General features: G+C 38.8%; 1 protein-coding gene across 1 annotated transcript in view; it reads right to left on the bottom strand.

Annotated features, from left to right (window-relative positions):
- The window catches only part of pdia5 (protein disulfide isomerase family A, member 5), a 107,309-nt gene that overhangs the window by 45,378 nt on the left and 39,762 nt on the right, over positions 1 to 22,169 (bottom strand). The window contains exons 8-10 of the mRNA XM_033987559.2: positions 20,101 to 20,168; positions 13,264 to 13,355; positions 4,993 to 5,064 (exon numbers count right to left, since the gene is read on the bottom strand). Of these exons, the coding sequence (XP_033843450.1) occupies positions 4,993 to 5,064; positions 13,264 to 13,355; positions 20,101 to 20,168 (232 nt within the window). The remainder of the gene's footprint in view (positions 1 to 4,992; positions 5,065 to 13,263; positions 13,356 to 20,100; positions 20,169 to 22,169) is intronic.

Genomic DNA, 22,169 nt, shown 5'->3' with positions numbered 1-22,169 from the left:
CTGAATCTGAAAATGGCACAGACTTCATCAAAAGTTTGGAGGTGAAGTCGTGGAGTAAACAAAAAAGAGCAGATAAAGAGGCAGCAGTGAGACGAAGCAGCACAATGGACAGAACAAATCTAAATATGAACAATGAACTCAGGCTTTTGTGAGAAAATGTTCCGACAAGGATTTCTCATCTGAGGCATCTCCAAAGTCCCTCAAAGACGACATTGGGGCAAATTTATAAGAAAGACCACGGCACGTTTCATTCCAAAATGCTGTTAGCCATGATTTTTTGTTTTATTATTTCAGGCTTAGTGCACGTCATTCCATTTTCGCAATGTGCTTGGAAAATCATTGCAATCCAGCATGAACAATAAAGATAATATATTACACAACACTGAGTCTTGTGAGCTTTAATCCATGTTATAATATTGTTACCTCATTTAAAACATAACTGGAGTTGTGTTTTGTTTCATTCACACACACACACGTTTCAGTATTATTATTGGTCTGTCTACAAAGCTCAAAATGCTCCGCTCCACCTTGTGATGTCATATAGTGGTAGTTTAAGTTGACAGCTTCCTTGGCAATTCCAGGGCTGAAATCATCCAAATGATTCTAGTGAAAGTGCATTGAGTTTAACACCGTGGAGCACTTCCTGTATTACCATGTGACATTATAAGGAGTGTTTCCAGTTTGAGAGAAGAACTCAGCCTAAATCTGCAGGGTTTGTGTGTTAAACATGTGTGAATGAAACAAAACACAACTCCAGGTCTGTTTATGATGAGGAAACATTATAACATAGATTAGAAAATAGAGTAATATGAGTCATTTAAAGTGCATATGATGGTTTACACTACCAATTTCATAAAAGCATAGTTAACCAGAATTATATTTAAGATTTTATAAAAAAAAAATCTTTTTTCTTTTCTAAAAATGAATCACAAAAGCTTTATTTTGTTACATGGAAGCTGAAACTGTCAAAAAATGTCTAAATATGCCTTCATTTTGGATCAAATTTTCCATGTTGATGACAGATAAAACATATTCAGTTGTAGAATTCTCCCCTACTTCCTGTATTTTTGTATTTTTTCCTCTCCTCCACAAACTGCCACTGATAAAAGTGCTTGATATTCACCACAGGCACTAACCCACCAAGTGATAATTAGAAAAACATGAAAACCTGTCATATGCACTTTTAACAGGGTTGGGCTTGGTTAATATTGGATGGGAGACCACTGGGAATAGTTGTTGTAGTGGGACAGCAAGAGGCTGTAGTACATACTGTTCTTGCACCCTTGGCCAAGACACTTCCTCCACCGTGCTTCTGACAATCAGGAAGTGCACAGTTAGCTTGCCAATTGTTGTTAGCGATGGCAAAACAAAATGTGATGGCAAAACTCCACTCCAAAACTGTGAAAAGCACGTATAAACTCATTGCTGTAAATCATCAAGATGCTCGGAATGCTTAAGGTAAGTGAGTAACTTTGAACCGCCTCAAACTGTTGAAAATAAGCCTATTCTGTTTAGTTAATAGCGTAACAATCAAGTGCAGTGCTTTTAACATGCACCGTCCCGATCAAATAACCTAACAATAAAGATCACTGGGACCCAGCGTTCAAATTTAGACCGCACTTCCAAATCAAGATATCTGGAGTGTGTGTCGGGGCTCACACCTCTATAGCTCTCCTCACAGTTAACCTCTGCTCCGGCTGCGTCTCATTCTCACATCTGCCTCATAGCTCTGCTCCAAAACACCAGACTACACTGGCCTTTTCATTCAAAAGAGCTTTATTTAGAGGTTTGGTAGTGCAGTTTAGCTGTGCATATGACTGAAAGAGTTTTCTTCTACACTCTTATCTTTTAAATATATTTTTAATTTAATAATTTAATGTATTTCTTACTCTGTAAAGTACTTTGAATTACCTTGTGTAAGGATGGTGCTATACAAATACACTTGCCTTGAAGAAACTAGTCCTTTAGTTGTTTAGACGATTAAATCGGTTCATGGTGTTTAAGTCGACCAATATCATTTGTAAATTGATGTTTTTCCTGGGATCTGCTATAGCCACTTCTCCAGTTTGGGGGTCACTGCTCCGAGTGCTTTTATGACCACAGGCACCACTGATGCCTTCACCTTCCAGGCCTTCTCCAGCTCTTCTTTGAGCCCCTGGTATTTCTCTAGTTTCTCGTGTTCCTTTTTCTTGATGTTCCCATCACTTGGTACTGTAATATCCACCACAACGGCTTTGCTCTGTTGTTTATCCAACACCGCAATGTCTGGTTGGTTCTACATCACCTTTCTGTCATCACCAGGAAGTCCCACAGGATCTTTGCTCGGTCATTCTACATGACTTTTGGAGGTGTTTCACACTTTGACCTTAAGGTCTCCAGTCCGTACTCTGCACAGATGTTTCTGTACACTATGGGTCCACTTGGTTATGCCGCTCCATGTATGTTTTCTCTGCAGTTATGTGCTGAATTGTCTCAGCCTACACCTTGGGTCTTGTCTGGTGTGGTAGATTTGGGCCTCTATTGCTCTGGTGCTCAAAGCCTGCTCCTCTGCAGCCAGGATGAGTGCCTCTGTGCTGTTCTTCAGTCCAGCTTTCTCAAGCCATTACTAGGATTTCTTCATATCAGCCACTTCAGTTATGTTCCAGTGGTACATTCCGTGCAGGGGCTTGTCCTTCCATGATGATTCCTCCAGCACCTCTTCCTCTGCGCTCCTCTGTTTGAGACATTCGCTGAGCGTGTCATTTGTTTGGGCCTTGTCCTTGATGTACGTATGGATTTTGTATGTTTCATCCTGGCCTCACGTACAGTCCCAGGGCTATGCATGGTCAGGTGCTTTCATGTCTTAACGTCTGTAGTCTTCGGCCAGCTTAGGACTCCTGCTGGGTATCTGATTACTGGCAGGGCGTAGCTGTTTATTGCCTGGGTCTTGTTCTTGCCATTGAGCTCACTCCTTAGGACTTGCCTTACTTGTTAGAAGTATTTAGTTGTGGTTGCTTTCGTTGTTTCCTCTTCAAGGTTACCATTTTTTTGTGGGATACCAAGGTACTTGTAACTGTCCTCAATGTCTGCAATTGTTCTTTCTGGGAGTGAGACCCCTTCTGTGTGAACTACCTTCCCTCTCTTTGTCACAATCCGGCTACACTTCTCAAGCCCGAATGACATTCCAGTGTCTGTGCTGTAGATCCTGGTGGTGTGGATCAGTGAGTCGATGTCTCGCTCATTATTAGAGTGCAGCTTGATGTCATCCATGTGGTCTCTTCCATAAGGAGGCAACAACATCTGAGCTGGTATCTTGTAAGTTTGGTTTGCACTCATCATTGTATGTATGTATGTGCAGTATAAGTGTGTGTGTGTGTGTGTGTGTGCATGTAAGTGTGTGTGAGTGCAATTGGGTCAGATACATAGAAACATACAATAGTTTTGAGATCTTTTGCCACGCCCCCTTTTTAGTCGACTAATTGATCAACAGCACATGCTTTTAGTCGACCAAGAATTTCTTTGATGGAGAAGAGAGCTAGAAGACAACAAAAACAATGTCATGCGCCGCTAACCGTTGTGAAATAAAAGTTCTCTTTTAAGACCAAAATAACTACTTCCACATGTTTTTATACACTGCAAGGGTAATTAGGCATTTAAATGTTATGTGAACAAGTCCAATAAATGCTTTAAAACTTGCAAATGTGTGTTTTTGCCTATTGGCGGTTTTCAGATTCTAGAAAGTGATAATGTAATACTCCCAGATGGGGGACCAGGGGGAGCAAGTTTTCCCTATGAATAACATTATACTTTCATAAGAAATACCTAAAAGGAAAATTTACAAATATTCAACTTGATCATTTCTATTAGTGACCCTTATGACAACACAAATTTAAATTTTAAAAGGGCCTGCATCCGATTTTTCCCCATGTATTTGAGCAAAATTCATCAATCGGACAGTGCGTGGTTAGTATGCTAGTTGGACTCTGTTTCTCCACACCTGTTATTACTGCTGTATAAATCTATCCTTCAGCCCATCCTACTGTACTGTTCTGGACCAAACTCATAAAAGTAACACACATAACTGCTAAAATCATAGGACTCCCCGCACCCAATCTCACAGATCTAAATAATCGGGCTATTGGACGCTTTGCACTCGCCATAATACAGGACTCCACTCACCCCCTCCAGGACCATCTAATCCCTCTGCCTTCAGGACGGAGGTACAGGGCGGTCAGGTGCAGGAGGGCATGACTTGGTAGAAGCCTGATCCCAGCAGCCATTGCCTTCTTAAACAACAGGCCCCGCTGAGGCATAATGTCTGTTTTGTAATGTGTTTATGTGACTGTGATGTTTGGTGTTTATCTGTGTATATGTCAGACGTGCTCTGTGTATGTGGAAAGGAATCTCCCCCCGAGGACAATAAACTAAAGTCTAAGTCTTGTTGTTAGCTTTACAGTGACGACAAAGCTCCGCACTTATGAACTCATCAGTGAATAATTAGGATGCTTGGAATGCATGGGTTTAAAAAGATTTTTTTGCAAACTACTGTTGTTTTTCAAGTTTTAAGAGTAAATATCACTCAATCTTTAACAATATATTTGCCTATAATGTTGAGATGTCATCTGAAACATAGCGACTGGAGTCCATCAAGATGGCGGCATGACCTATGTTTGTGGTGACCTCTACATAGTGCAACCATTTTGATTCTCCACCATGTCCACGACCAAAGTCTATAGAACTACTGCTATGAATGCACAACAGCTTCTCATCAACAACAGGCTGTTAAATCAGAGACTCTGATGGGACTCTATATTACTTTTACTACATCTACGGTTTTTCACTGAATTATGGTGGTTGTGTAAAGCACAATTTTGTTTTTATGTATCATAAAAATGACAAACTAATTTAATACAGATGGTAATGCAGGGCAATTTATTTACCCTAAAACAAGTGATTTAAATGTTACATAAAACTCTATTTCTAGGGTAAACAGGTCACTTCAAAAATACTTACTTTCTGAGCCAGTCTGCAATGTCTTTCGCTGTAGCTCCATAGTTTTCATAGTGGTGCAGGAACTTTCCTTTCCTGCAAAACAAAAGGTTTATTGAGTAAAAAACAAACAAACAAACAAACAACATATTTGTTCAACAGGTTGTTGGATTACACAAATAATACTTGTGTTTTACTAACTGAAGCTGCTATGTTTTTGGCTTGAAATGTGTCACAGTTGGACTCTATTGTCTCGTTAAGTCCACACCTGTGTTTGTTGTTGTCAAAGAATTACGAGGAAAAGTGTGTGAATTTAACCAAAGACCTGGTTTAACAGAGAATTTGAAAGTCCATTGGGGTTATTATCTAAACTACTAGACAACGGATTAAATAATGACTTATTTGTTAAACAATCTAGTTTCTGTATTTTATTTCACCCCATCGATCTCTAATATCTAAACGATGCTTTGTAAAGACCTTTGAACTTAAGACATGTCACATAAATCACTTTAACTTTATAAATACTTAATATCTTTAAAACTTACAGATAGTACATTTAAAATACAATTATTTAATTTTATACAAATAAGCATACAAGTGCATTTAAAACATTAAACACAGGTGCAGGTGTGAGTATAAAAGTTTGATGCCACAAGTGCAATTTAATAATCTGGTAAAGTATCCAATTTAGCTTCTCCTCGAAATATATTCCATTCACAATGCCTCCAGTTTTAGATATTTTTTTAGCAGTAGATGACAGACGTGACGGCGGTCCCCTGTCCTTAAACTGGATTTTGTGAAGAGTTAAACACTAGCTAGAACAATTATTAAAATTTTGAAGAATTGACTAGCAGTTTAAATCAAGCTTTAGACTGGGGCAATATTATGACTCTGCTCATCCTGAAAAATGTGAGTGAGTGTCAACCTTGAGTGAGTTGGACTAGAAATCTATGGCTATTTTAATGAAAAATAAAATGTTTGAAAGTCCTGTGTGACCTCTGCACTGACAGATACGGTGTTATAAATGTCTAGCTTGCACATCCATAAAATGCGAGTGTGAGGCTCGGTAATGCATTTGAAATAAGCACATCTGCTCAGCTCCCTGCATAAAAAGATTCACAACTTAAGCAGATTTCCCTCATAAGAAGAGGATTTATCTTCTGCAGCCTTATGGAGGACAAAGTAAAGGAGGAGCAGACGTGTGGACCAAATTATGACGAGGTTGTGGACTGCGAGTGACAATTAAAATAAATATGTAGATGCAATTTTATTTTTAAATATCCATTCTTTATTTTCTACTGGTACAATGAAAACTCCAAAAAATGCAAGTGTTTGAAAGCGTTTGAGGGTAGAATGAAACATGAACTGCTAAAGTAATTCAAGAATCACATGTATTTCTGTAGAGGGATAAACTGTAGAGCTTGTTATAAAAGGACCTCATATAAACCAGATGTTGTAAGTGTAATTGTTTAAAGGCCTTTTGCGCTGCTATATAGTTATAATCTATGACACACATGGGTCATTACATTAAACAGTCCGCTGAGCTCTGCGTTAGAAAACTCCGGTGCCCAATGCGAGTTGACGCCACTGTAAACGTCAAAGAGCCATGTAAGTGTCAGGACCTCCTATGGTTAGCTGCAGGTCACACTAGGGAGTAGCGGATTTTTTCATTTATACCAAAATGACTACATGATGTTGCCGAATCCCACGAGTATCATCGATTAAGAAAATTAAATTGGAGAATGAAGTAAGTACAGAGCAGTGGACGTGTGTCGATGGCAGTGAAAACGGGACGAAAATAAACGCTTAAAGATTGCTCAAACATGCACGAATCACTCAAAAAACAACCTTGAAAGGGTAAATGAGAGGGGGAACATAATACTATAACATGTTTAAAAGCTCTGAAAAGTCCATTTTGCATCATAGGTCTGTTTTAAGCGTTAGGTATAAGAATCATCTTCAGTCACTACTGCCATACACAACACCGTGCTATCCTTAGTTTTAAAAGGTGTTGAAAAACTGGTATCATTGCATCTCTAACTCAATCTTTTGGATGGTAAAAAGTCCTCAAAGTGCTTCTATAACGGAAATCTGAAACCGTGCATCACAAATAACATTAAAGAATAAGCTATTGCTGAAATCGTTGCAATTTGCCAGTTTTACCTTCAAAGTAAAGTTTCAATTTCAAAACGTTCTGTCCTATTTGTCATAGATGAGTGAGTTAAAGGTGATGATTGATTACATGGGTGGATTTAGAGCTTACGAAGAGGTGACTTCTGCAGACGAGGATATGGTTTAATCACAGGAAGGTAAAGGTTTGTCCCGGTTTATCTGAGCCTTGTGAAGAACGACTCCCTGTAAAGTCAAGCTGTGAGTGAACGTGGAAGAAATATCATTTGTTGAAGCTACAAGGACAATGACTCCGGTGTTCGTGTGGAAGAACTTCGGGCTTTTGTTCATGCGTTTCAAGAATAGAACAGGGTTTTCTATATATAAACAAGACCGGCAACTTCTGATGAACAAGAAAAGCCAAAAAAACAAACAAATTCTTGACGAGAAAGAGCAAGAATAAAGATAATTGTTGGTGATTAGCTTACATCATTTGCATAACAAACTAAATAGCGACAGACAATACAATGAAGTCATTTCAGCAAAAGGCTTCGTGCAACACAAACTGATAAAAACAAAGCAGTGATAGTAAATAAATAATGGCGACACTGCTGTGGGATGACCACCAGGTGTTAAATTTAATTTGTCCCAGAGGGAAATTTATCTTGGGCAAAGTGCTGAGCAGCTGCAGAACATGCAATAACAATAAGGACAAGACAAAGACGCCTTACGAAAAACAATATTACAAATAGACAAATATCATTGTGGCTATGGCCTTGAGCGAAAATTGATAAAAATTCATAAAACCACTTGAAAAATATATATATGCAACTGTAGGGATGGTGTGAACTCGTATTTAAATTATGATTATGAGAGTAGAGATTGTCCACCTGATCTGAAGGTTGGCGGTTCGTATCCTTCTCTCGACACAAACATAAGTGGCAGAGCAAACAGAGCCACTAACCCACAGCTCCCACAGATGAATGCTGTCGCTGTGTCCTCGGGCAAGACATTGAACCCACCTCTTCCCTGCCAGTGTCTGTGTACACCAGTGTGTGAATGTGTGTGTGAATGGGTGAGTGGTTTGTTGATGTTAAGTGCTTTGAGTGCCTTGAAAGTGGAAAAACGCTGTATAAAAAAAAATGTGACAGTGACCAAGAGCAAAGAGGATGTTTATGGATGTACAAAGAGGACATGAAGATGGTCTCAAAAAGGACAGACGGACACTCCAAATGTTTAAGAATAACATTTCAGCGCAACAAACCAAGGCTTAGTACAATAATTTCCCCCACAAACAACAAAATACACGGCCATACTCTGAAATGTGTTTCTTGTATTAGTTCGTCAGTTCATATTTCAGCCTTTTTGTCATTTCTTCTGAATCCGGTTAAAATGTGAACTTGAACTTTTTCCAAAATTGTTCAGTCTTACAACTCTAACTATGACGAGTCGAGTGGTAGAACTGGTTTAAATCGGAGTAAATTAAAAGGTAAAAGTCCTTGAACATTTTGGTTGGAGCTTGCTCTGCAGTGACGAGATAACTGCAGCCCTGGAGCGATTAGCCGCTGTTTATCAGTGAAAGCCTCATTACAGCAGCCAATGGACTTGAGCCAGTCGTTAGCTATAGTATTGACGCTAATGTGCTTCAAGCTAACGCGCTAGCCCCGCACACACGCGCTGAAAAGTGCGTGCACAAACATGGACTGACGAAGCATAGAGGCACTTAATCAGCTCCGCTCTAATTAAAAGGCCAGACGATGCCATGAAAGAGCGTCTATAAAGCGGAAATACAGATGATAAAGAGAAAGGGAGGTACAGAGGGAGAGAAAGAGAGATAAAGAGAAGGATAGGGAGGAAAACACAAGCGAGAATGAAAAGGGGAGGTAGCGTGAGAGAGAGAGAGAGAAAGAACAGTAAGTAACGAAGAAAGGGGAAGAGAGTGAGAAGGAGACAAAGAAAGAGGAGGTGACAGAAAACAGAAAACAAGGGAATGTGATAAAAGGGTGAAAGAAATGGAGAGTAAAAAAACAGAGGAGAGAAAGGAGAGAATCGGGCGAGAGAGGTGAGAGCCAACGAGAGAAGTGACAAAGGAAAGGAGAGAGAAATCCAGAAAAAAAAGAACATGAAAGAGGTGGTTGTAGAGTGAGAAAAATGAGGTGATAGAAAGCGGAGAGAAAGAGAGTGGAAGAAAGGGAAAGGTTAGGGGAGGTGAGGGGCGAAAGAGTGACAGGAGGAGAGCAGAAAGAAGCGACAAAGGAAGTGAGAAAGGAAAGGATGAGAAAAAGACAGGAAGAGAGGGGAAGAGAGGTGAGAGAAAGAAGAGAGAAAAAGAAATGGGTATGAGGGAGAAAGGAGGGAAGAGGGGAGGGACGAGAGAAAGTTAAAGCTGGGAAGAAAGTGGTAGGACAGAAAAAGAACAAAGAAAGTGGGAGAAGAGAGGGGCGGGAGAAAAAAGAGGAAGAGAGAAATTAGAGAGAAGAGAGGGAAGAAAATAGAGAAAGAAATATGAAGAGAGAGAAGAAGAGGGATAGGAGGAAAAGAGACGGGGAGAGAAAAGAGGGAGCAACAGCGTAAGGGGAGAGAAAAGAATAGAAGAGTGAAAAGGAGAGGGGGCAGGAAGGAGAGAGAAAGAAAAGAAAGAAGAGAGAAGGAGATACAGAGAGAGGGAGATGAGAGAAAGGAGAGAAAAGTGATAGAGGAAAGAAAAGAATAGAAGAGAGAAAGGGAGCAGTGGCAGGAAGGAGAGAGAAAGAAAAGAAAGAAGAGGAGATAAAGAGAGAGGAAGATGAGAGAAATGAGAGAAAAGTGATAGAGGAAAGAAAAGAATAGAAGAGAGAAAGGAAAAGAGGGAGGAGTGGAGAGTGAGGGAAGAGGAAGAGAAAATCTGAGAGAAAAAAACAAAGATAAGGAGTGAGGGAAGTGAGAGATAAAGGGGAAGAGAGAAGTACAGAGAGAGAAAAATAAGAAGATGAGAGAAAAAGAGGGAGAGAAATTAATAGAGGAGCGAAAAGAATAGAAGAGAGAATGAAAAAGGGAGGGACAGAGAGTGAGTGAAGAGAAAGAGAGGAAGAGAGAAGCAGAGAGAAAAAACAGAAAGATAAGGAGAGAGCAGGAGGTGAGAGAAAAAAGGAAGGAGATAAAAAATAGAAAAAGAAAAGAATAGAAAGAGAGTGAGAGATAGTGAAAGAGAGCGAGCGAGAGAGCAAGATAGCAAGAGAGGTGGTGATGGCGGCGCAGCTAACGGAGCAGTAAATATTAGCTTGGCACCGAGGGGGGCTAAAGCTAACGGGGGTCCACTTCAATAAACAACATCAGTCTTGTCCCTGTGCGCCTGTGCTCCTGTGGCTTTAGCCTTACTTAATAAAGAAGTAATCAAATTAGCGGCGGTGTAATGGCCTGGGAGACAATAAAAAGGGAACAACTGACTTAAATGAACTTTAAACCAATGCAATGTGTAGTTAGGGGGGTATCTAAATAGTAAGATCGCAATTCACTGAGCTCTAAAAACAGAAATCACTCAAAACAACTGAAAAAAACTGATAGCTAAAATAAGTAAATGGTATTAGGTGCAAAATACCGTAATATGAAGTAATGCGAGTAGATTTTGATAGATTTACTTCCTGCTATCTGCTGTTTATTATGTTTAAAAGCCGCCCCAACAAGTGGATGTCTCTACTATTGTGCCATTAGACAAGCCATCTTAAAATGACACAAGCTGGATATAAATTAATATATATATCTATATCTATATCTGATTTTGGTTATTGCACCTGGCACCAATCATTAATCAGCCAGTGCAGCGTCTGCAGCTCAGTGACTGAATGAAGTGACTGAATTTGAGCTTCACATGAGGAATGGCCTGTCCATATACGACAATGAGAAAACTTGTAGGTGTCCTTTATCTTGTGAGCAGGCTATATACCTTTAACTTCATCTAAATAGGATGACTGTGTAATCCCTCAGACGCCCAGGTAAGAGCCATAGCAAAAGAAAAATTAATTTCTGTCAACTGGACAAAAGTTTTAGAGCAGAGGTATCAAACACATTTTGACCAAGGGCCACACCAGCAAAATGGCTGCCGTCAAAGGGTCAGAAGTAAAATAAATGTAACTACTTTTTAAATTTGTTAATTAACCGTTTCTGTATTTATTACTTATTCATGTTATAAATATTACATAAGCATTTGCAAAGATGTAAAAATATGGCTGTGTAATTGCGTATCTACTGATAAAACGACATTTTAAGACCATCGTACCTTTTAATTTACCCTGTCGAGGGCCGCATAAAATGATGTGGAGGGCTACATTTGGCCCGCAGGCCTTGAGTTTGACATGTGTGTTTTAGAGTAAAGATGTTTGGCCGCTCATCCAAGTGACCTCTTCAGTTCTGGTCAGATTGCAGCTGGACACTGCCTTATATCTGTCCAAAGGGAGGAGCTAACTAGACACTAACACTGCTGTACATCTCCATCTCAAAGCCACTAACCACTCCTTTGAACATTGTGAGGTACAGGTCTTAGTCAGAGAAAAGAAATAGTTTGAGAGTGGAGTTAAAGAGGCAATTTTTGTTAGGAAAGACAATTCATCTTTGAACAGAAATTGGGGCCTTAGACATCATCTATCTCCTATTTAGAAAGATAGTTATATAACTTTATAAATATTTATCACCTATCTCCTATTTATAACCTATTTTTATCTCCTATTCAGACCTAAATCAAAATGAGGAAAACAATAGTGATAGCCAGCATGCTAATAGTTGTGAGAGCACCCATAGGGGGGCTGAATGATTATGCAAAATATGACTCAGGCACAGTTCATATACTTCAATAGACCTAGATAACAAGCAAGTGCGTAAGTTTCATTGTAGTTAGCTTCCCGATTCAAACAGATTTAAGGCAGTGTCCAGCAGCAATCTGACCAGAACTGAAGAAGCGGATTGGATGAGCAGCCAAACATCTTCGCTTTAAAAATTTAGTTTGTTTGTTACATTTTATATTTTGTCCCCAGGGTCAAAACCCAAAGTCCTTGCCTCTTCTTGAACACTCCCAAATCTTTTCCTAAAGTTTATTTCACCTTCCACCTGATGTGAACCCGTGAGAGCCACTTCTGCAGCTTAAGTCCTGTCTGGTCAGGTCCAACCCAGACTGCCATATGTTTGAAGTGCTGGGCTCTGATGCAGGCGAAGCTTTGGATGTGATAAAGAGATATGGAAGAAAGAGAGGAGAAAAGAAGAGGGGGGAAGAGGGCAGGGGGGAAAGAAAGTGAGAGGGAGGAGAGAGCAAAAGAGTGACAGGGCCAGAGATGGAGGAGTGTGAGGGGGGGAAAGGGATAGAGGGAGGGGAAGGAGACACAAAGAGGGAGAGATGATCGCAAGAGAGAGAGAGAGGGACAAGAAGAGAGGGAGGAGAGAGAGAAAAAGACAGAGGAGATGGGGAGAGAAGAGATAAGAAGGAAAGAGTGGCGTTGTTGGGCTCGGATGTAGGCAGTGCTTTGACTGTGATAAGAGATGTGGTAGAAAGAGAGGAAGGAGAAACAATGCGGGAGGAGAGAGAGGGTGTGAGAGAGGAGAGGGGATGAGAGACGATGTGAGAGAGGAGAGAGTCAGAGACAGAGAGAAAGAGAGAAAGGAGAGAGACACAGGAAGAAGAGAGACAACATGAAAGAGAGAATGGAGGGACATAGCGAGAGAGAGAGGGGGAAAGGAGTGAGACGGGGAGAGAGAGAAAGGAGAGAGACTGAGAGGGAGAGAGACAGTCACAGAGACAGAGAGAAAGGAGAGAGAAAGGAGAGAGACAGCGAGACAGAGAGAAAGAAGGGAGATAGCGAGAGAGAGAAGGAGCGAGATAGCGAGAGAGAGAAGGAGCGAGACAGTGAGACAAAGGAGCAAGACAGTGAGAGAGAGAGAGAGAGAGAGACAAAGGAGAGAGACAGCGAGAAAGAGAAATGGAAAGACATAGCGAGAGAGAGAGAGGGAAAGGAGAGAGACATGGGGAGAGAGAGACAGACAAAGAGAAAGAGAGGGAGGAAGTCAGATAGAGAGAGATCAACAGAGAGAGAGCGAGGCGGACAAAGAGAAAGAGAGGGAGGAAGATAGACAGAGAGAGATCAACAGAGAGAGCGAGATCGAGAGAGATCGAGCGAGAGATCGAGAGGGAGATTGAGAGAGAGAGAGAGGTTTGAAACTTACTCAAAGTAGCAGAAGGTCGGATAGCCTTTGACGTTATATTCTTGCTTCAAACCATCAAACTCTGCTGGGTGAACATTCATACCCGCTAGTACCTGGAAAACATGTTAAATATAGAGTGAATGTGATAGCAGCAGAAAGACATTTTTAGGAGAAAGGCCTAAAACATGTTTTAAATGTTATGTTTATGGAACATTGTTTCATTTCAAATCTATGTTCAAGTCAGATCATAATTTTACATCAACTATTCACAAGCAGTTTGCATTGGTGCAATCCAGTTCTAAACCAATTAAACCCTCCAGTTCTGGGAACTAGCATGCTACTATGCACTTCCTGATTATATCACACTAAAACACTATAATTAGACGCAGACAGTGCAGTGGACATATTTTGACCTCAAGAGCTGCTTATATAATTTATCTCCACCAGGGCAAGACTTATTGATCCGGTCTTTTAATTGTACTTTTTTCAGTACTTTTAAGCAAAAAATATACATAAAATAAACACTAATATAGACCATGGTCTGTTCATAACCTTGTCAAGTCTTTAGCACATGTTGTAGGTTCATGTGTAGTTTAAAGAAAGCCAGACAGACAAGACATCAAAGATAACGTTAAAACAAAACAAGATGGATTTGCTCTTGTGCCAAAGTGACAGAACAGAGACAAAAGCACTGACAAAATGGACCCTGACAATGAGGTGTGAAGAACAAGAACTTTACATAATTGATGGATAAATTACTTTGTAAAATGTAGAAAAGTTAAACAAAGCATGCACACACACACTTGAGAAGTGATCCATTGTGTTGGTGGGCAAAGTTTCTAACCACTGAGCCATTGCTGCTCATTGGATTACCAAATTACTAATCTGCATTACAAGTTTCCTGTTTTACTGCAAAAAAAAAAAATAAAATAAAAAAACTTAAATGAGAAATTGTTGATGAGATATAAGCATTTTTACTTAAAATATTTTGCCAATTTTTGGTTGGAATTAGACTAATATTCTTTCATTGAGACAAGCAGAAGACATACAAGTAGAGCCTAATAATTGTACAATATTGGTTGGATGACACTGAGCCACTCATTCCTGACAGGGGGGTGGGATGGAGAGGTTGGAGGTTCTTTGCTTTTCTGTGTCTATTGAACTGAATTGTTTTATTTGTGGGTTATTGCATTTGTAAAGTGATTATTTGATGCACCTATTTGGATCAACAGTTAAATACTAAAATGAAACCTAAATAAAATGAAAGTTAAAAATTAGATCTGTAGAGAAGTGAGCCCATTAAAAACTAACCCCAAGGTATTTTAACAAAGCAATTTGAATTTAACCAAGTAATGCCATACTGGCAAATATTCCAGACAAAGCAATAACAATGTGCAACCTTACACATAAAGACCTGCCATTCTAATTAGGGAAGCACTGATACAGATACCAGTATTGGGTATCGGTCTGATACCAGGTGCCAGTACTTGTCAATGTGCTGTCGATACCACGATAACTGCTGCATCTTATTTGATGCTCACAGTGACCTGTGAGCAGAGAGGAGTTGAACCCAAAGAGTGAGCACCAGCTGTTCTGCAGATTAAACTCCGCTTTAAACATATATGACATGAACTAAGACAGTGTTTCCTCCAGGTTTACTGGTTTGGCAGAGGAGTTTGGCTGCAGATATGCATGCGCTCCATTGTATGCTCCATTATAGATTTGCGTGTGCTGTGCTGTAATGAAATTATATATCAATGAATTCAATTATGATTGAGATTCACTGCTGTAATAAAACCCTGTAAAAACCATGTGTATATCAGCATACTAGGTACTAGGTATCGGCAAGTACTCAAAATGAAATACTGGAAAAAGTTATCGGCCCATCTCCAATTCTGATAAATATAATTCTTAATTGTTTTCCCCTCTGCCTTTTTCCATTCATATGCAGCCTGGCAGCTTTGAAGTGGCTGACAGTAAAATGACACATCCAACTCGTATTTTGACATAAATAAGTGATGAGGCGTGACGATAGTCTCCTGTTGACGACATTTCTTCAAAACAAAGTGTCTCCACTTCAAGGAGCTCTTTGAAGAACTGTTCAACCACAGTCTTCACAGTGAAAAGTCCAGGACAAGGAAACACTGGCTCTAAATGTGCTGTCAAATATTATTTTGAATCCACTGTATAAATGATATGAAGGCTAAAAGGTGCAATATGGAACATTTCTACAGTTGTTGCTTTGCATGGTATGTTCCACACTGGCATTAATTGTATTCATCTTGCATTTATTCAATTACACATTTTAATTGTTAAAATAGGGCTGTCTCTCTAAAGATCTGACCTTTAACTCGCCATGGAGGTGTGGCCTGCTTGTTTCCATAGAGATAATTTTAATGTCATGCTGTGGGACATACCAGCCAAAGCAATCAATGGGTTTTAAACAATGGTCCTTAATCACCATAGCATTTAATCAATTCAATTACAATTTTATAACTTGTGGATGAGAAAAAGTCCTCAAAGTCCTTCATATCAGGCAGAAATCATTTGCCTGAACTCCATGAACAGACATTACATAGTGCACCTTTAAATCTTTTATTATCTTCAATAATTCAAAACGGAGAACTTTATTCATGGACTCAACAAATTCCACTTCACCTTATAGTTCAATGAAGCGTAAACAGAGCTGTCATCTCTCCACCTCAGCTGCACCCTAACATCTTAATAATGTCTGCATTAATGACTTGAACCAACTGTTAAGCCAAACTTGTAAAACTTGATTATTATCACACGCTTTCATTACCCTTATAAATTTCCTCCTATATATACACAACCATAATTTCACCTTAGGCAGTCACAATGCTCACATCTAATTGCACAAAGCCATTTCCTTACATTCTAGTTCGGTGATTTGTTCAACAGGAAACACTTTAAAGACAAGGATAATTTAAAGTTTTTTGCTGCTGCTACTTCCACTTCTACCACTACCGCCACTACCACAACAACCACCGCAATAGCCACAACCAGCACCACCGCAACAACCACTGCAGTAACTACAACTACCACTGTGACAACCACCGCAACAACAACTATCACAACAACAACCAACACAACAACAACCACCACAACAACCACCACAACAACGACCAAAACCACAATAACCACCACAACAACCAAAACAACCACCATCACAACAACTACAACAACAACAACCAAAACCATAACATAATATCAGCTTTTGAACAAAAGCTACCAACACCATAGTTTAGTGGCCAAAAGTGTTATGTATTTATATTTTTATTGCTGTAAAAAACTGTATAATTCATTTTAAATTAATTCTTGTTACCATTATGCCTGTGCAAACCCAATTCATTGCATAAACCTAAACAGGTTATTTGAGATACAGAAAGTTGTATTTATGTTTTTTTTTTTGTAAGGTCTCTCCCCAATCGTAAAAACAAAATAAACAATTCATTTTAAGTTATGTGTTTAAAATCATCCATGTTTACTTGAATTGATGTGTAAAACATTCAATACAGACAGACAAAAACAATCTAAATATGAGTCCGTGTCTTGACAATATATTATCACCACTGTGAGATGAGACCATTGCCTTAGCAGAGATCTACACCCTTCAAGTTGGAATATCTTTGTTAACTTCACATGTACACTGATAAACCTGCCCCAGGCATTTGCACAATACAAATAACGTTTCAAAGTTGGTTGGATGAGCAGAGAGGCAGAACTGATGGAGAATCTATAGGGAGGTTGTAAACTTCAATCGCAAAGACAAGACATAAGCTTTTAATTATGGTCACAGGTGCTGGCATTTTAAAGATACACATCTAGAGCAGCGCTAATTACACGCCCATACAAACGAACGGTGCATCAAAATCATTAACAAACAAACTGCCGGGGGTAGATTAGCAAGTTTGTATAAAGGGCTTTAGCTGTGAGCCAATGCCAAAAAAACATACAAATATAAAGTTGTGTATAAACTTCAGCAGAGAAAGATATGAATTTAAAGGGCACGAATGTGTTATTAGATGAGAGTATAGAGAACAGGATGCACGGCACATTGTTTAAAACCACAACAATGGGGAAATATTTGTGTCAGAAATCAAAACGAGCCCCCACCGAGAGCCCATACAAAACCTGCACTTTGTAGATCTGTAGTTTTCACTGTGTAGCGAACTTTTGTTTATCAGATTTTACATAAAGGATACAAAAGGAGGACATAGGTTGTTTTGAATGCGAGTAGGTGCTGAGAATGACAGGTGTGGTTCAAGACATTTTTTGAACGTGAGGTTATGATTACAGATGGACGGAAGGCGCCTATACAACATTATGGGAGATTCACTGTTTTTGAATGAAATACTCGTACGTTACAACATTTGTGGATTTTCTGGTTTACTTTGAGTCATCCACAATGTTCCATATAAAACTGGGGCTTAATTGAAAAAAAATGCAAGATAGAAGAATTTTATGCCATACTGTGGAACACTCCAGGTAAAGCATTAATATATCCATGGAGACAAGCAGGGGGCAGACCACCAAAAGTCAGTGCCCCTTTAAAGAGACTCTACCCCCTTTTTTTTCTTTCACAGTGCATATGTATTATATAAGCAGCTCTTCAGGTCGAAATAACTCCACTGTGTACTGTTTGCATCTTATTATATACAGGCATTTTACTGTCTGAGAATCAAAAAGTGGTTTTCATGCTGGTTGTTTTTAGCATTATCGTGGCAGCAAAACTTAATATAAATTAGTACTGTTTTTCACATTTTAAGAGAGTAAACATCAGCGCTCTTTACCCATGGCTGCTTAATAGTGTAAACTAAAGGTGCATATTTTAATTGAATATTAGCAATGATGTTTTCATTTTACGTCTATGTGGGCAGGCACTCAAATTTTAGAGGTAGTTTTATTACATTATTGCATCATTCACCGTCACGGCCCATAATAAAGTTATGCCAAGAACCACAACATATTTTTCCCTCCACAAAATTGGTCAAACTAAAATATACACATGATTTTATAAGTCATATTTTCAACACTAATTAAAATAGCAAGGTTACAGAAAAGATAATTGCACTCTAAAGGCCTGGAGTACAGTCAGGAATATTACTAGCTGAACTGAATGAGTCGAATGAGAGTTAAATGTGAGAGTGAGTTGAATTGACCTACTGGCTAACAAAAACAGATTCAACATTTGCAAATTATGGCAATACTTTATAATAACTACACGAATGAAGCATGAACAAATCATAATGAACAATATGATTTTTTTAAAGAATGTTTCAGGCTTAGTAATTTGTTATTACCCTAACAATTTTATTAAAAGGTCAAGGTATTACACAAAATGGATACTTGTGAGCTTTAACCCATGTTATAATGTTGTTACCTCATCAAAAATATACCTGTAGTTGTGTCTTTTTTCATTCACATATGTTTGAGTAATTATTATAAGTCTTCTACATCTCCAAACTCCAGGTAGGTTTTTGATAAGGAAACATCATTATAACATAGATCAGAAAATAGCGTAATATAGACTCTTGAAACAGTTACCGTTTTTATGTTTAAATTTTGTATTTTTTAGTCTTAAAATGTGAAAACACTTAAAGCAGTTTGCAGTGATCCAAAGTTATTCCTCTCTTGCCTTATGCATTCTGAGCATCCTAATTATTCACTGCAATTTATAAGTAAGTTTGTCAGCGGTTTTCATAACCCTCAGAGACCAGTGCAAAGTTTAGTTGTGAATGTAGAACTAATAACAACTAGCATATTAACTAGGCCTGTCACGACGAATACTACACCGGCTTGTTGTTCAGTACATGTTAGAATGTTAGATCAGGTGTGTCCAAACTATGGCCCGGGGGCCAAATGCGGTCCTCAGACCAATTTTTATTGGCCCTCAGGGCTTCAGTTGAACTGGCCTAATTGATACATAATCAGTACTTTTTTTTATGGCAAATTTGAGTAATCCTACCAATATAACCCAAATAACATCACATTGCATTGTCATACAGACCTAATAATAATATTTCAAGGCTTATATAAAGTATGTTAAATGTACCATCTGAATTATCCACTGTATTGACCACTGGCCCTCTGTGTCGAATATTTTTCAAGATATGGTCCTCGGTGAAAAGAGTTTGGGGACACCCCTGTGTTAGATTGAACAATACTTTTTGGGGGTCAATATTTATCATGGGTATTTTTTTCCTTTTGGAAATTTTTGATTATTTTTCTGTTCTACAAAGAGATTTTAGCTATAAAAGGTTGAATTATGAACTCCCATGACTCATTATAGGCACAAACAACCTAAGTGTTGCATTCTTCCATTTAATTATTTCAGTTTTTTAACAATTTTGCAAATTTAGAATAGTTTTTGAGGGATAATCCTGTTTTATACTTTGGTTTGGTTTATTGTTTATTGTCTATATTGGTTTATTGTATATTGTCTATATTTACTTCACCGATTTACTTCAACAATATATCGCACTTCAAAATGAGTTACCGTGACACGCCTAATGTTAACACATACTTTTTCATTATAGGGCGATAAAACAGTTAATTAAATGCAGACAGCACGTAGCAAACATATTTTAACTTCAAGGGCTGCTTATACCCATCTATACTACAAATACAAAACATTACAGGACTCAATACAGGAATACTGGCTTCTGCCCCCTAACAGAGGAGCACATTCTACCAAAACAACCAATAGTTTTTAATAGGGACAATATGCTTGGTGCTGATTGTAGTGAGATTACAGTGTTGTGTTTACATCAGAAGAGGAGAAATCGGAGGATCAGGACAAGGTTAAACAGTTTGAGGCTGACAGTGCAGACTTACATATCGTCCTTTGGTCTCTGTGGCTGCCTGCTGAAAAATGGGCTGCATCCTTTTGCACACTCCGCACCCTGCAAATACCACAACACAAAACATCAACACATTAATACACATTTTCTATAGGACACATCAACTGTCTCAATATCTACTTTGTTACTGTTCAATTAAAAACTCCCTCCATATCAGTGTGCGCATATTCAACAAAGGTCAAAGATGGACAGTATTCTTTGTGATCAAGACTCAGTGCTACTTTCTGTACCAAGCAGCAGCGCCGTCCCTTCAGAGGAGAAAATAAGTCCAGTGGTATGACATATCTATTAAACAGTGAGTCAGATCAGAGTCTTGATGTGATACCCTACTCTGTCAGTTTATGGATTAAACAACAGCGTGGAGCAGCGAGGGTTAAACAGGAGACGAGGCTTCAATACTTCTGTCTGCCCACAGTCGTTATTGAAGGCGAAGTGTAGATTTGGCGTGAGTTTTAGAGCTCAGTAAATTCACTTTTTCCTTTTATCCTCCATCCTCTCTGTGCACCACGCTGCACCTTGGCCCACCTCCTCCAACTGGACCAAAGAGCCAACCGTCCCATGTGAGCATAGTAGTCATAGTTAATTTCAATATACTTTGTCTTCCAAACAGATCAGTTACTCATTACTAAAAATCCTCATCTAAGCCCATCAAAATTATCACTTCCAAGTCCAATATATAAACGTTCTCAGTATTTTGTTAGTTTGTAGCACCGAGATGCTACACCAACATGTAAGCTATGACTATGCTTCAATACGTTTACCTTTTTATGGTTTAAAAGATGTCAAAGTTGGCAGTTAAAACTTAATGACAGATTGGTACTTAAAAGGTGCCTGAGTGTCTGTCACCTGCTTGTCTTCATGAGAGTGGGGATAGTTTTGCCTTGAATGTTCTGCAGTATGGCATTAAACTCATTGACCTTGCATTTACGTATTCAGTCAGCTTTTTATTGAAACATTAAGTAGGTTGGCCATCGAGAAAAACACGGTATAAAATCCATTTATAAGGGACTACTTCATAGACTGCCTGAATATTTCCCCTGCTTGTTAATCATCGATACAAAAGAATTTAATACGATCACATGATTAAAGGACTAGCAGCACCAGAACTGAGATGGGAAAAAGGGGTTTTTAGCTGTTGTGCTTCTAAAATATGTAATATATTTCAAGGGCAAGCAAAATTGGATACTTGGTCACCAGATTATTAAACTGCATTTGTGTCAACATTTATACTCTCACTTGCACCAGTTTTAATATATTAAATGGACTTATGTACTTATTTGTTTTGTTTTGTTTTATGTATTTGAACAGAGCGTCCATGAAAAAGAGTATGCTCATTAGGCTTTCCTTGTATAAATAAAGATACATAAATAAAATGTTAATGAAAAACTGGCTAGGTTTACAATGGATACCAAATCTCATTGTCAGTATATTTCGATGTGATCTGATTTATTTCTTCATGACAGTTCACACCTGTGCAGGTTATGTTCTGATTATTCTAGTTATCTGATTTTTACTGGCCATGTAAATGTACCTCGTGTATGAGGTAATGCAGCGTTTTGAATTCCCTATTATGACCGCCCTAGACACCAGAACATCTCTCAAGCTGTATACGACCATCTATGGATTTCCTGTCAAGCATCCGGACACACTTTATCAATATGGCCTCTGAAAGTGTACTATCCCCTGTCAGAAAGATGATATAGAAAACAGCTGACAGCACCAAGACACCAAAGAGAAATGGATATTGATTAAAACGTACACGAGACATTTAAATCTTTCCCATACATTACTTCATGGGGTTTGTTTGGGCTGAAATCGTACATCACTGAAAAGGTCATTGACTACACAGCCTCGTCAGCAATATGAGTAAATGACATTGTGGAGTTAATTAGTCTGCATCATTGGCTGGATGGAGTGGGTGCTTTAGATTGGTACTTGAGATTGGTTAGATAATCTGTACCAAAGGTTGTGTAAGGCTGCGTGCTAAACAACAACATGATTTTATTATTACACAATGCTTCCCTTTAATAGAGGAGGATATGG

Source organism: Periophthalmus magnuspinnatus, chromosome 21, assembly GCF_009829125.3.
Source record: "Periophthalmus magnuspinnatus isolate fPerMag1 chromosome 21, fPerMag1.2.pri, whole genome shotgun sequence".
Classification (NCBI taxonomy): domain Eukaryota; kingdom Metazoa; phylum Chordata; class Actinopteri; order Gobiiformes; family Gobiidae; genus Periophthalmus; species Periophthalmus magnuspinnatus.
Note: the sequence above shows the minus strand (reverse complement) of the source record. Positions and strands in the feature narration are given on the sequence as shown.